The 14213-nt window shown below is 40.8% G+C and overlaps 1 protein-coding gene across 1 annotated transcript; it reads right to left on the bottom strand.

Annotated features, from left to right (window-relative positions):
- Positions 1–1068: 1068 nt before the first annotated feature.
- prdx2 (peroxiredoxin 2) lies at positions 1069–12526 on the bottom strand. The gene is made up of 6 exons (XM_061725895.1): positions 12422–12526; positions 10248–10367; positions 9901–10054; positions 4062–4184; positions 3838–3968; positions 1069–1440 (listed from the first exon to the last, which is right to left on the bottom strand). Exons 2-6 carry the CDS (start codon positions 10348–10350, stop codon positions 1358–1360), a joined length of 594 nt encoding a protein of 197 aa, XP_061581879.1. The 5' UTR covers positions 10351–10367; positions 12422–12526; the 3' UTR covers positions 1069–1357.
- Between the last annotated feature and the right edge of the window lie 1687 nt (positions 12527–14213).

Here is a 14213-nt window from a genome sequence, read left to right as displayed (position 1 = left end):
TACCATGGTAACAACTCTGTCACAGCAGCAGTAGCAGCACCGCTTTCTCGTTTATCCTGGCCCAAACAAGATGACTTTATATAACGAATATTATATAATATTATACTTGACATACGTATCTGCACTGCACTTAGCAACCAACACCTCTGCATTGCATTGTGGGAAGTTTCTGTTTAGCTAGTGTCCATCAATCCACACTAATACATTTCTCCAGAATGAGTATGGATAGTACATACTATTGCTACTCAGGGGGGAAGTTTGGGATTTTGGACGCAGCCAAAGTTTCAAGATGCAGCACGCAGTAAACGCTGGTCAAGAGCAGAGACATTTATTTAATAAATAGCTTGGAGGACCTGGAAATAATTAAAAGAACAGATGGAAACAGGAAACATCAAAATTGTGAGCTTTTCTAAGTTGTAGCGGCTAAGTTAGTTTTTCTTCCGGTAGTTTAACTTCCGGTCCCCCCCCTATCCAATCAGAACCTTCCCAACCCCCAGACCTGGAGAGGAATTGGAGAAAGACCATCAAACGTGTTTTCCATGTAAACCTCAATTAGGAATTACTATTTCCATGTAAACTCGAAGGAAAATAGTTTAATTTGGAATTATTTAATTAGGAATAATTAATTCTAAATTAAAAAACATCATGTAACTATGGCCATTCAAGAGTAAAGCTGGTGATACAGATGTTTCCCAAGTCACTGGCGTGCAGCCCCGTCTTTCCTCATGAACATCAGGCCCGTTTGGCAACAGCAGATTACAGTGAGTCTGAGTCAAACTCAAAAGTCCAATATTAACCAAGAGGTTGCTGGTTTGAGATCTGAACTTCATAGTGGGCCAAGTTTAGTGTCTGTGTGGAACTTCTGCCTCCCAGACACTTTCAAAAGGAAGAGCACATTGGAAGAAAAATAAAAATCACTGATAAATTACAAATAATTCCAGCAGCTTTGACGCTCAAGTGTTTCTGGAGTTCAAATCCAAAGAGGACCTAACGTTGAGGTTTGCTGCCATCTAGCGAGGATTACAGGTCACACACAGAGGAAAGGAGGAGGAAAAAGAAAAGTAGTCATAACATTTCCGCTGGTTTAATATCAATGGTAGCAAATCATTAACAGCAAGGGAAAATATCAATACTTTACTTGGAAACAAAAACAAACAAAAAAAACAACCAAAAGGTACTTTCAGTGCTTGAGACTAGACTTATCCCACCGATTGTAGGGTGAACATGTCACGTTTGGAACAGAAGATTCTTTCTAGACAGGCTGACAGTTTTGTTTTAGATTAGATTGAATGTCAGGAGATACTATGTGGTTTATAAGCAAGTGCAGGCAGGAAGTCCGGTGGACAGGAGTTTCCCTTTACTGTTTAGAGAAGAAAGCTTTGCTCTTCTCCACGTCGGGGATGATGGTCTCACTGCCGGGTTTCCAGCCAGCAGGGCACACTGAGGGAGGAGGAGGAGGTTTACATGTCACTGGTAGTTAATCAACATTCAACACATGACAAAGTACATATGGAAAATGTCCAGGAGAATAAACCAATTAGAGTATAAAGAGTATCTAAAAACTGCACAAAAAAAAATAAGTGTGTGTGTGTTCTCTCTTGCTTTTGAGATAAATGGTAATTTTGACTACAACATTTCAAATGACAATTCAACAAATTAGTTAATAAGCTCTCCGTTTCTTGCCAACCTAAAAGCAGCTAAGATGTTCCTACAGTGACTCCGTTTCCATGCATCAATAACCCTTTTAAAACCCAAATATTAGCAATAACCCGGTTTTGCACGGCCATGTAAACACCAATAACCCCTTTGAATAACCAGAATTTACTCATATTCTGTTTTTTTAAAACCTGAATATGACCCCTGGGTTACTCCTTTTAAAACCTGAATATTGGGTCATGTAAACGCTAACGGAATATCCCCATCAAACGGAACAGGAATTTGTTTTCTGCTCATGTTCTGTTCACAAGGAATCCTGGTCTTTTGAGTCCAGGAAGTTCTTATAAACACGGAGAAACCAAGACCAGGAGGAGACTAATCACTTCATAAATGTAATGAAGGATATGAACATTTCTGCATTTGTAGACGGTAGAAAGTACCGGGATAGAAGATTTACAAGAAGGTGAGAGAAAAGTTGCACGAAGCAGCATTTGTTTTGAATTTGGATACCGGAAGAAGAAGCAGAAATGACGGGAATTGCGTCATGATGTTCTCTGTGCGTCGCTGGTTTGATCCAGATATCCCAAATGATTAATTACCTTGTATACAGGGAGAACCCTGTTTGCTCACGCATGTAAACAGATTATTCCCAATGTTTCAGTAACTGGAATACTGACCTTAACCTGAATTTTTATTGCATGTAAACGTAATCAATGACATTTAGCACCAAGGCAAATCGCGACACCCACAAAATCTTTAGCACCAGCCACTGATATAATATCACATTTATGTGACCGGGGGCCTCATTTATAAAGCTTGCTTGCGCACAAAACAGGGCTTGAAAGATGCGCACGCCACCTTCTACGCAAAGGTTGGGATTAAAAAGAAAAAACTAACCGAAAAATGTGTGTATCTCTACGCCAACCCTGATCCTTGCGCACAAACATTTTGAAGATATGGGGAACTGGTGACGCAGGCGGTGAGGTGGTGAAATGAAGCCAGATTCATGTCATACTTTTAATGTCATCACATATCAGACTTATAGATCCATGTACACCCAAGCCGGAGTTCTGCCGAGATGTCCTACCTCGGCAGAACATACTACCGTACCATCCCCGTTTCTTTTTTTTTTCAAAGGCTTTTTCATGCAAATAGACGATTTAACAGCAGGAAGTCAGAATGTGCTTCACATAGATCTATGTGTACGACGCTTCGGCGGAAGAAAAAAAACCCTCAGATCACGCTTCCACATAGATAAACGTTGATGTCTATGTGGAAGCGTGGTCTGACGGGGTATTTTCATCTGTCAATCATCCTACCGGCCCGGCGTGTCCGCGGTGCAGGACACGCCGGGCCGGAGTCGTGCCAAAAACTGATTTCCTGCCAGAATCTGATTTCTCCCATGAAAATGGGTCTTTTCACCTGCCAAAAATTGATTGAAGGCCAAATACAGTTAATGAAAAGTTGTTTCTACCTAAATATGATTTGATCTCATTCTTGAGCTTCATAATCTGAAAATCTGACGTTTCAGCGCTATCGCTCAACGGGCTGCTGTGCGCGCTCCCGTGGCCACAAATCAGATTCTGGCAGGCAACTCACTCGCTTTATTTTTGTTAGTGATGCCACTACTGTGATCACCAAATAATGTTGTTGAGGTGGAGGCCAGGAAAACCTCTCCATCTCAGTCTCCACAAAATTTTGCTTTCTGGTCTTCCCTGCCATGATTTTTGAGTATAAAACACTGTTGATCAGCAGGTTCATTTATATGCAAATACAGTCATGAACTATTTACTTGCCCATTTATGGTATGAAGTGGGCGTGTAGAGGGCAGGGTATGAGGCAAATTCACCTGTGCAACCTTCCAGCTGGACTGTGATTTATAAAGCGAACATTGCGTGCAAGTGTGCGTGCACACGGTTTTATAAATCCGGATTTTTTTTTGTGCACGCCATTTTCGGCTTTTGGGTGTACGTGCACTTTTAGTATGAATCTTACTTTTATAAATGAGGCCCCTGGTAACAGCAGAAGTAACAGCCAAAGTCCTAAAACATCTATTTTCCACAGCCTTAATGATGAGCACCTCAGACACTACAAACTTAATTCAATAATATGAGTTCCTGAAGAAAAACATTAAAAAGGTATCTAGATGGAAATCAAGTCAGAAAAATGGAAACTGCTCACCCTCTCCGTGTTTGTCGGTGTGCTGGAAGGCCTGGACCAGGCGCAGGGTCTCGTCCACAGAGCGACCCACAGGGAGGTCGTTGATGGTGATCTGCCTCAGTATGCCCTTGTCATCAACAACAAACAGACCCCTGACAGGCACAACATCAGCAGATATGGTTAGACAGAACATGCAGAAAAGATTCTCTTACCCAAACCCCCCCCCACTCTTTATCTGGCCTGACCTGTAGGCGATGCCGTCGTCCTCCTTCAGAACCCCGTAGTCCCTGGATATGGACTTAGTGAGGTCTGCAACGAGGGGGATGTTCATATTACCCAGACCTCCCTGCTTCCTGGGTGTGTTGATCCTAGAAGCAGAAGGGGGAGGTTCATTAAGAGAGAAAGAAAAGAGAGAGAAAAAAAAAAAAAGCCATTTTGTGGCAATTTTCTTTTAACAAGTGCCAGTTTTTTTTTTAAATATGTATAAAACAACTGCTCACTCCTGGACAATCTACAGTCTACATTGATATTTTTAATCATATTAGAACTCCCAAAATATCTTGCTTGTAAAAAGTGTTTGCTGGAGCCAGTTGAAGGCACGGTGTGTGATCAGGATGGAGCCGCTTCTGCCTCGATTAGAGCCAGGACAAACCCTGATATCCATCTATCTAAATCAAGAAAGGCTTGATATGACTATCCCTTCATCACCGACAGGATTTGGCAGAGTACTTCTAATGACGGCATCGGGGAGCAGCTGGGGAGAAAAAAAAAAAAAAAAAAAAGACTGCAAAGCAGAGAAAGAGGTTTGTGCAAATCTACGCGTCTGCCCCCCCAGAACTCCTGCAGATCTATCTGACAGGTTCCAGTTTGTTCATGTACATGAGGTTTCTTCAGAACAGTCAAGGGTCTGTTATGGTGTTCCGCAGGGTTCAGTGCTAGGGCCAATCTTGTTCAGTTTATACATGCAGCCGTTGGGAAGTATAATCCAGAATCACTGCATACACTTTCATTGTTATGCTGATGATACGCAGCTCTACTTGTCTATGAAGCCGGATGAAACAGAACCGTTAGTTAAACTTCAGGCATGTCTTAGGGACATCAAGGACTGGATGTCGGGAAATATTTTGCTTCTAAATTCAGATAAAACAGAGGTTATCATTCTTGGTCCAGAGCATCTTGGGGATTAGATGGTGTTGCGATGGCTTCCAGTGCAACTGTGAGAAACCTTGGTGTTGTTTTTGATCAGGATTTGGCGTTTGAACCATATATTAATCAGGTTTTTAAAATAGCCTTTTTCCGTCTTCGCTGGTCTGCTGCCCCCACCCCCTCCTTTTTTCTCTTTATTGTATGTTTGCAGGCCGGAGCTTCAGGAGCTGCATGCTGATCTCTGGTCATCCTGCTGCTGCTTCCACCCGTCTGTGCAGATGTCTGCTAGATGCTTGCTGACATCAAGGCCCGGGGCCCTTGTGGCCGGCCCAGTTGTTGTTGACATAAATGCACAGTCCATCAGCTTTGCTCTCACCGGAGTGTTTGTTGCGGTCGCAGCAGTGGACGGTGGAGCCTGCTAGCTGTACGGCTGCATTGGGGATCAATGGGTGAAGCCAGGGCTCCGTTATGATAGAAACTAGAGCTGCAGCTATCCAATATTTTAGTAATCCAGTATTCTACTGAAAATTCCATCGATTAATCGGATAAAACATATTTTTGTTTAGTTAAAGAGCAATTATAAATATACATAAGATGTTAATTGATATTACTAAAACGAAATGATATAATCCAGTAGGTTCATGGCTGTGCATTTAAAACCCTGAACTTACACCAGTTGAACAAATTCACTGCCTTCACTCAAAACTAAGGATTTTACCAAGAAATTTTCTTATTTCTAACCTAAAAATGCCATTACACCTGATAACACACATCACTTAAAAGGTTAGGTGTTTTTCCCACGTGTTTCAATTGAACTTTCATTTGTGTCAAGCACATTTTAAGTTCTAGTTAAGTTTTAAGTTAAAGTATAAGATTTTGAGTTTTGGCAGTGTTCAAAATAAAATGATGAGCCCTGCTGTATTGGAGCACATTAGGCACCAGTGCTGCTTGTTTTATCCATGAATGACTACAGAGCTAAAATTGAAAACTACCCAGTTAGCTTTATTACCTTTTTATTTTTCTGACATTTTCTGCCTCTTCTTTTAGTTAAAACTGTAGCGGGAACAGATGATTAGAGAAACCTATGTATGTACCGGGTTAGAGGGGGAACATATAGGAGAACAGACCAGAAGAATATAGAGTGGATTGAAAATAAAAGTTAATAATAATAATATAAAAGTTAAGTTAAAAGTTAATATAATAAAAGTTAAGCACTGAGCTACATGTGTCTCCCATCTGGGCCATTGCACATAGATATATAATATATATACATAGATATATATATATACACACACACACACACACACACACACACACACACACACACACACACACGCCAGAGCACGGCATGTTACAGAAACCAAACATATCCTCCTCTTTCTTCTTCCTTTACGTGTGTGGCATCAGCGCGTTGTGCCGCATTAAACGTAGTCCGGGTGAAATACGATGCTTTGAGCTGCAAAATTAAACGATTCCTTGAGGCAGAGGAGATTCCTCCATCATTTTTTGTAATCGAATTATTCGAGGAATCGTTTCAGCCCTAATAGAAACACAGCAGTCTCGTACGGAGCGGTTTCCCTTGGCGAGTAGTTCCAGCTCGTCCATCTTGTGGATCAGCGATCTTGCATTGCTGACAAACATGCTTGGAGGAGGAGGCTTGGGCGGGTCTCCTGAATCGCATCAGCAGGCCTGAGCGGCAACCTCTTGTTTCCTCTCTCTTCTCCGCCTCCTGTCGAGGAGACAACATTCCACGGACCCGGTGGTCTCCATATTTCAGTTGGGATGTGGTGTGAGCGATAGGAATGGGCGATATTTTACCATTCACGATAATCCGTCAAAAAAATTCCCCACGGTAAGAATTTGTCATCTCGCTTTAAAAACGTTAAATTCCCGTTGACGTTTTTGTGTAACAAACATGGCGGAAGGCGGATCTGAGAGCGAGGAGCTCGTTGTTAAACGAGGCTCCAGCTCCGTTATCTGGAACTGGTTTGGATTTAAAAAAAGTGACGAGGAGCAAAAATCTTCTATTATATGCTGAGTCTGCAAAAAAAACAGTGAGTGCAAAGGGTGGCTTTTATTTATTTGTCCTGTTTCTTTATCAGGTTGTATTTTTTTCTACTTTGTGATTTTATAAGCTAGGAAAACTTGAAGGACAATGGTACTTTTGCTGTTTGCACTGTTATCCCACTGTTTAAGCCATACAGTTTGAATAAATGTTGAATCTGTTCTTACATTTCAAACTTGTTTTGCAGTACGGGTATACTAATTTAATTGTTTTTTATTCAATTTAATTGGTGTAGTTTAGTAGTATTTAGTATTATTTTAGAGCAGTGTTTTGGGGGCTCCAAAGACTGAATCTGGTGATAGATTTATAGTTAAAAAGATGGAGTTGAATTGGTATTTTTTTTATAGTTATCGGGATAAATGCCAGAAATTATCGTGATAAATGTTTTAGTCCATACCGCCCATCCCTAGTGAGCGATACAATTTGCCATTTTTGTGGATCTTCATGTTGAAACCAATGTCCAGCAGATGTCGATTGTAGACGGATGTAATAAACAAAACAAAGGACCAGCGTGGTGGAGGAACCGTAAGCCGTTGTGTCTGTGCCCACAGAGGGACGAGGACTTTGCCTGCCAACTGCACATGCACGCTCACACACTGTTACAAGGACCGTAACTATATTAGGAAAGCTGACAGCATCTTCTCCTCAGCTATGTTATTTGAAAAAATTATTATCAACATGAGCACAATGAACGTGATTGACCCCTTCCGTCTTCCACACAAACATGGAGTCACACTTTGGTTCCAGAAACTGGTTTCCCGTATGGAAGGACACACGGTTGCAGTATTTTTCTCTTCTTTACATACTGGTCGTATGTAGAGGCCAAACTGGCGGCCCACTTTAACGGAAATGTTACGGAACGCCAGTACAGGACTGTCTCAGAAAATTTGAACATTGCAATTTTCTGTAACCCAATCCAATCCACTTTATTTATATAGCACATTTTAAAAACGAGAAGGTTACCAAAGTGCTGCACAATAAGTAAAACAAGACATAATAAAATAGTAAAAAATAAAAACAGAGTAAAATAGATAAGAGCACATAAGCACGAAATAAAAACACAGCAGACAGACAACCAGTGATTCATAAACATAAAAGACAGGACAGAGACCACACAACTCTCACACTGGATTAAAAGCCAAAGAATAAAAATAAGTTTTATGACGAGATTTAAAAATTTCGAGTGTGGGGGCCATTTTGATGTGGGGAGGAAGCTCGTTCCAGAGTTTAGGGGCTACTGCTGAAAAAGCACGGTCGCCCCTGTTTTTTTGCCTAGTTCTCGGAACAACGAGACGCGACTGAATAGAAACCTCAAAGACCTTGAGGGAGTGTAAACATGTAGGAGGTCTGAGATATATTTTGGTGCCAACCCATTTAGGGACTTAAAAACAAACAATAGTATTTTAAAATTAATTCTAAAAGAGACAGGGAGCCAGTGAAGGGAGGCCAGAACGGGGGTGATGTGATCATGCTTGCGGGTTCCTGTTAAAAGCTTAAGAAAACTCAAATATCCTATCTCAAAAATTAGAATATTCTGGGAATCTTAAACTGTAAACCATGATCAGCAATATTAGAATAATAAAAGGCTTGCAATATTTCAGTTGATTTGTAATGAATCCAGAATGTATGACATTCTAGTTTTTTTAAATTGCATTACAGAAAATAAAGAACTTTATCACAATATTCTAATTTTCTGAGACAGTCCTGTATGTAAGCGCCCCAAAACACATTCTCCTGCCCACAGGTGAGACACTCCCACCAGCAGACAGAGAGCTCAATCAAAAAACAGAAATGTCTTCTTTTTTTAACTTCTAAAACTGTCATATTGACTGACGTCATTCAAAGCAGGATGTAGTCCTGAGGCAATATTACTCTGAATTAAGTTCACACATAATCAACTTTCTACATTATCTTACTCTCTGCAGAGAGCGCAAACTAAGTCAAAGACTGTTACTTCCGTGGTTATCAGCAGCGTGCAGAAGAGCTCCCTGGCCGGAGATAAACGGTCATGGGTGTCCCGTCAGTGGCCACAGAGCCCCCCCCGCCCCCTTTGCAAGCAGGTGCTGGTTCTATGAACAGTTTAGAACTGGTTTAGCCATAGATCCCTCTAAGAAATAGCATGGCGTTTACAGCAATAGCACTGCCACATCCATTGAAATGTGATTCCCCATTATCTGACTCTAGCATCCTGAATGAAGAGCCAGAAGTGGGATGGTTCATCTATGCAGATCAATGCTTCTCGTTTTCCCCACACACCGGTCTTAATAATATACAGGAATGTCTCAGAAAATTAGAATATTGTGATTTTCTGTAATGCAATTACAAAAACAAAAATGTCATACATTCTGGATTAATTACAAATCAACTGAAATATTGCAAGCCTTTTATTATTTTAATATTGCTGATCATGGTTTAAGATTAAGATTCCCAGAATATTCTAATTTTTTGAGATAGGATATTTGAGTTTTCTTAAGCTGTAAGCCATGATCAGCAATATTAAAATAATAAAAGGCTTGCAATATTTCAGTTGATTTGTAATGAATCCAGAATGTATGACATTTTTGTAATTGCATTACAGAAAATCACAATATTCTAATTTTCTGAGACAGTCCTGTAGATGTTAAACACTACTAAACTGAATTGATATGGGCCATTCCACCAGAACTCAAACATCACCCCAAAGAAACGGAGGAAAACAACAGTCATGTTCAAACACTGCTGCGTTGAACCTTTGACACTGACACACACACACACACACACACACACACACACACACACACACACACACACACACACTTTACAGTATATTTCAAACGGTTCAGTAGCATGACAGTCACTGGAATAGACGAACTCTTATTAGTAGCCGTTCCTACCATGCCAGGTGGCTGAAGTGGGAGTCTATGGAGCAGCCGAGCACCTCGCACCCAATGCGACGGAACTCTTCGGCCCGGTCGCTGAAGGCGATGATCTCGGTGGGGCACACAAACGTGAAGTCCAACGGATAGAAAAAGAATATAACATACTTCCCTGAAGAACACAGAAGGAAATAATTAGTCATTATTCATCAGGTGCTGTGTAAGGATAGATAAAGTGAATCTTGAATAGATACAAATTTTTTTTTTTATTGGTGTTGAAAAATTGTCATTGCTCAAAAGAACAAAAGAACAAAAAAAAAAAAAAGTCCACAAAAACCTAGGGTACAAATAAACAACCCTGTTACCTCTGTAGTCTGACAGTTTGACCTCCTTGAATTGTCCATCTACTACCGCCGTGGCTGTGAAGTCTGGGGCAGGCTTCCCAATCTGAGCATTTCCAGAAGACATGATTATGTGGAGGATGACTGAGGGAGAAACAGTAGATATTAGTGATGCACCAAATGTTCGGTAACGGAAATTGTTTGGCCGAAAATAGCAAAAAAAAAAAAAAAAAAAAAAAAAAAAAAAAAAAAAAAAAAAAAAAAAAAAAACACACTTTCGGTGTTCGGTGGAATAAGTGGGAAAAAACCGAACAATTAATAACGGCATGTTTAGATGATGCAATCAAACAGCGAACAGGATGGAGTGAGGGGCGTGCGGTGTTAATGCAGCAAACATGTCAGATCATTACTTGGACGTGGGGAAAAGCAGAGGACACGAGAAATGATCCAGGCTGAGTTGGAATTGGAAAAGCCGCTTGGTGATGGAGACGGGACGCACAGCAGAGAAAAGGCCGTACTACCGACGCGGTGGAGAACCCTCACTGTCTGATATGACGAGATCCTCCAAGAAAATAATCCAGATTTTTACAATTATTATACAAGGCTTCAAATTGCGGAGATCAGCCCCACCACGAGCCGATTAAAGTTATAGTATTTTAAATAAAGGGAGGGGGGTCAAATGAAATATTGCCAGCCTTTTATTATTTTAATATTGCTGATCATGGCTTACAGCTACAGCAATATTAAAATAATAAAAGGCTTGCAATATTTCAGTTGATTTGTAATGAATCCAGAATGTTTGACTTTTTTTTTTTTTTTTTTTTTTTTTTTAAATTGCATTACAGAAAATAAAGAACTTTATCACAATATTCTAATTTTCTGAGACAGTCCTGTATATATACACACACATTTACAGGTTACTATCTTTTCGGTAACTAAGAGCAGAGGTTCAGACGGTGGAGCCGGAGCAATAAATTATTAAAGCAACATGAACAAGAGGGAAAAAATAAATTTAAACTTAAACAAAAAAAAGAAACAAAAGTAGAAGGACTCAGAGGTTTAACGTGACAGTCAGCTTTTTTTAAGACTTAAAGAGGCTCAAAGGCTTTTTAATTGAGGGTCACATGCAAGTCATGTTCAAGCAGCAGGGAACAATACTCTTTTAGAAAGCTTACATAAGCCTGAACAGCACTACTCAATAAGGGGATGCTTGGATACAGCATGTTACTTAAGAGGACTTGGGATTTTTATTAATTTATTACCAAATAAAATAAACCTGACTGCCTTGACCTGCGTTCACTTGTATTATTGATAATGGGAGCTATCACTCAGTTGTAAAATCAGTCGTGTCTCACCGATTATTTGATATGTATCCATTCATTTACTCACTCAAATGACACAATGCATAGGTTTCATGCACAGCCGAGTTATCAGTGAGAAATATTTCAAACCTAGTCAAGACTCTGGTTTGGTCAGCAGGAATCCCTGGTTAAAGCTCAGGTTAAAGTTCAACGTTTTACATGCGTGACAAAAGAAGGAGAAACTGCTGCAGACAACCAAAGCCTGATTTATGGTTCTGCGTTAAGTCGACGCGCGTTGTTGTAACGCGGAACCATAAATCAGCCTCAAGACTTTGACTGGGGAGCCCAGGCAGCTGTAAGCCATAATCAGCAATACTAAAATAATAAAAGGCTTGCAATATTTCAGTTGATTTGTAATGAATCCAGAATGTATGACATTTGTGTTTTTGTAATTGCATTAAAGTGACTTACACTGGCTGATTTATGGTTCCGCGTTGCACCATCGCATCCTACGGCGTAGGATACGCGGGGACGCGAACGTACGGTGCGCGTCGCCGTGTAACCTACGCCGTAGATTTAACGCGGGACCATAAATCAGGCTTAACGCAAGTGCATTTGTCAGTTTTCTTTTCGTCTTTTCAACTGAGCATGAAGACACACAAACTGAGGGTGCGATGCTGATGCTTATGCACCCCCGTAGACCCGGGCCTGGAGACCCCAGGGAACAAAGGAGCCGGGACCGGCGCGGGGGCGCGCACGCACGCACGGCGCCCGGCTAGCTTCTCTTTAGCTTCATCTGAGGAACATTGTTTAAGAGTCCACTGCGACTAGTCCAATTGTGCAGACACGAGGAATCACCGGCAACAAAGTAGTTTTACTTGTATTTGTTTTACTCACTTGAGTCTTAGTCGGTAGCGGAGCTGCACTTCTGCAGGAGGAGAGGAGTCAAATGAGGGACAGCTGAGCGCGGGAAGTGCCTCACCACCGGAAGCTGGAGAGCTCCTTCAAAGTAAAAGCGCGAGCATGTTTGACATACCAGAGTCCACTTCTTGCATCATCGTTGGGTCTATCGATTCTATTGAAAGTACTCTTCAAGCCTAATCATAACCAGATTCATTCATACATGCAGTACTGTCAGATCGCGAAGAAGTTAATAAATAAATAGAAACCCTGAATGCAATTTGAATATACAGGTTGTAGCTTCCCAGTCGAAATCAAAACCAGTCTGGACTGGTGGTCTCATCATGTAGTTTATTATGCGTTTCTGTGATCCATAAACCACCGTAAGACCAACGTAAGAGCTGCATAAAATAAAAGAAAACAATACATTAACAGTCTCCGAGTAACCAAACACGTGCAATATATAAATCATCAAAATATAAATAAATCATCCAGCACCCCTCTTTAATATTCATGCTGCCTCACTCTGCTGCACCTCTCACTTTTTTATTTCTTTTGTACAATTTTAATTTTTTATCTTGTATTTTCTGCATAATTCTTGCCTGTAGAAATTGTAAATAGAAACTAGACTCAAACTGACAGACAAATAAATAAAATAAACTACCTTGTTGTCCTCTCGACTGGAGCTAACTCTTTTGTCCTTCCTTTTCCGTTTATTTCTTTGTATTCTTATCTGTTTTACCGTTTTACCGTGAACCGTTATTAACCCGTTACTGTTTACATTCCTTTCTCATCAGTTTAGTTTCCTCTCTTCAAAATAAAAGCACTTCCGTGTTGAAAGGATATAACAAAATAAAAGCAGCATAACAATAGAAACATGAATTTTTAACTGTAAACTGTTATGAACTGGAACTGTTATGAACTGGAACTGTTATGAACTGGAACTGTTATGAACTGCCTTTACACAGGTGTTAATGCTGACAGCTGGGATCTGCTGAAACTATGAAATCAGGAGTTGAACCTGGGCCAACTGCACAAGGACAAAGGATTAAATGTATAGCGTACCCCCCCCCCCCCCCCCCCCCCTTATGATCCAGGTCCTGGTCCAGGTTTCTACCCCCTTATGATCCAGGTCCTGGTCCAGGTTTCTCCTTATGATCCAGGTCCTGGTCCAGGTTTCTACCTCCTTATGATCCAGGTCCTGGTCCAGGTTTCTCCTTATGATCCAGGTCCTGGTCCAGGTTTCTACCCCCTTATGATCCAGGTCCTGGTCCAGGTTTCTCCTTATGATCCAGGTCCTGGTCCAGGTTTCTCCTTATGATCCAGGTCCTGGTCCAGGTTTCTACCTCCTTATGATCCAGGTCCTGGTCCAGGTTTCTCCTTATGATCCAGGTCCTGGTCCAGGTTTCTCCTTATGATCCAGGTCCTGGTCCAGGTTTCTCCTTATGATCCAGGTCCTGGTCCAGGTTTCTTCCCTCCTAAAGGGGGGTTTTTACCTGCCATTGTTTATGTAATAATGTTCTGGATCTCTGGAAAGATCCTAGAGATAACTTCTGTTGTAATATGTAGTAAAAGACACTATATAAATTAAAAATTGAATTGAAATATACATACATTTGACCTTGACAACATCACAAGATGTGTTTTATATTAGCATATGTACAGAGTTGTCAGAAAACAAAGAGCAACTGACAGTATCTTGTGTTTGTGTGTGTTAATGAGAGTGGCATATCAAAGATGAAACTCAAAAACAAGTTAAACACGAACAAACTGAAACTCCAACTACCCA

Source organism: Cololabis saira, chromosome 1, assembly GCF_033807715.1.
Source record: "Cololabis saira isolate AMF1-May2022 chromosome 1, fColSai1.1, whole genome shotgun sequence".
Lineage (NCBI taxonomy): Eukaryota > Metazoa > Chordata > Actinopteri > Beloniformes > Belonidae > Cololabis > Cololabis saira.
This window is presented reverse-complemented; position numbering and strand designations above follow the sequence as displayed.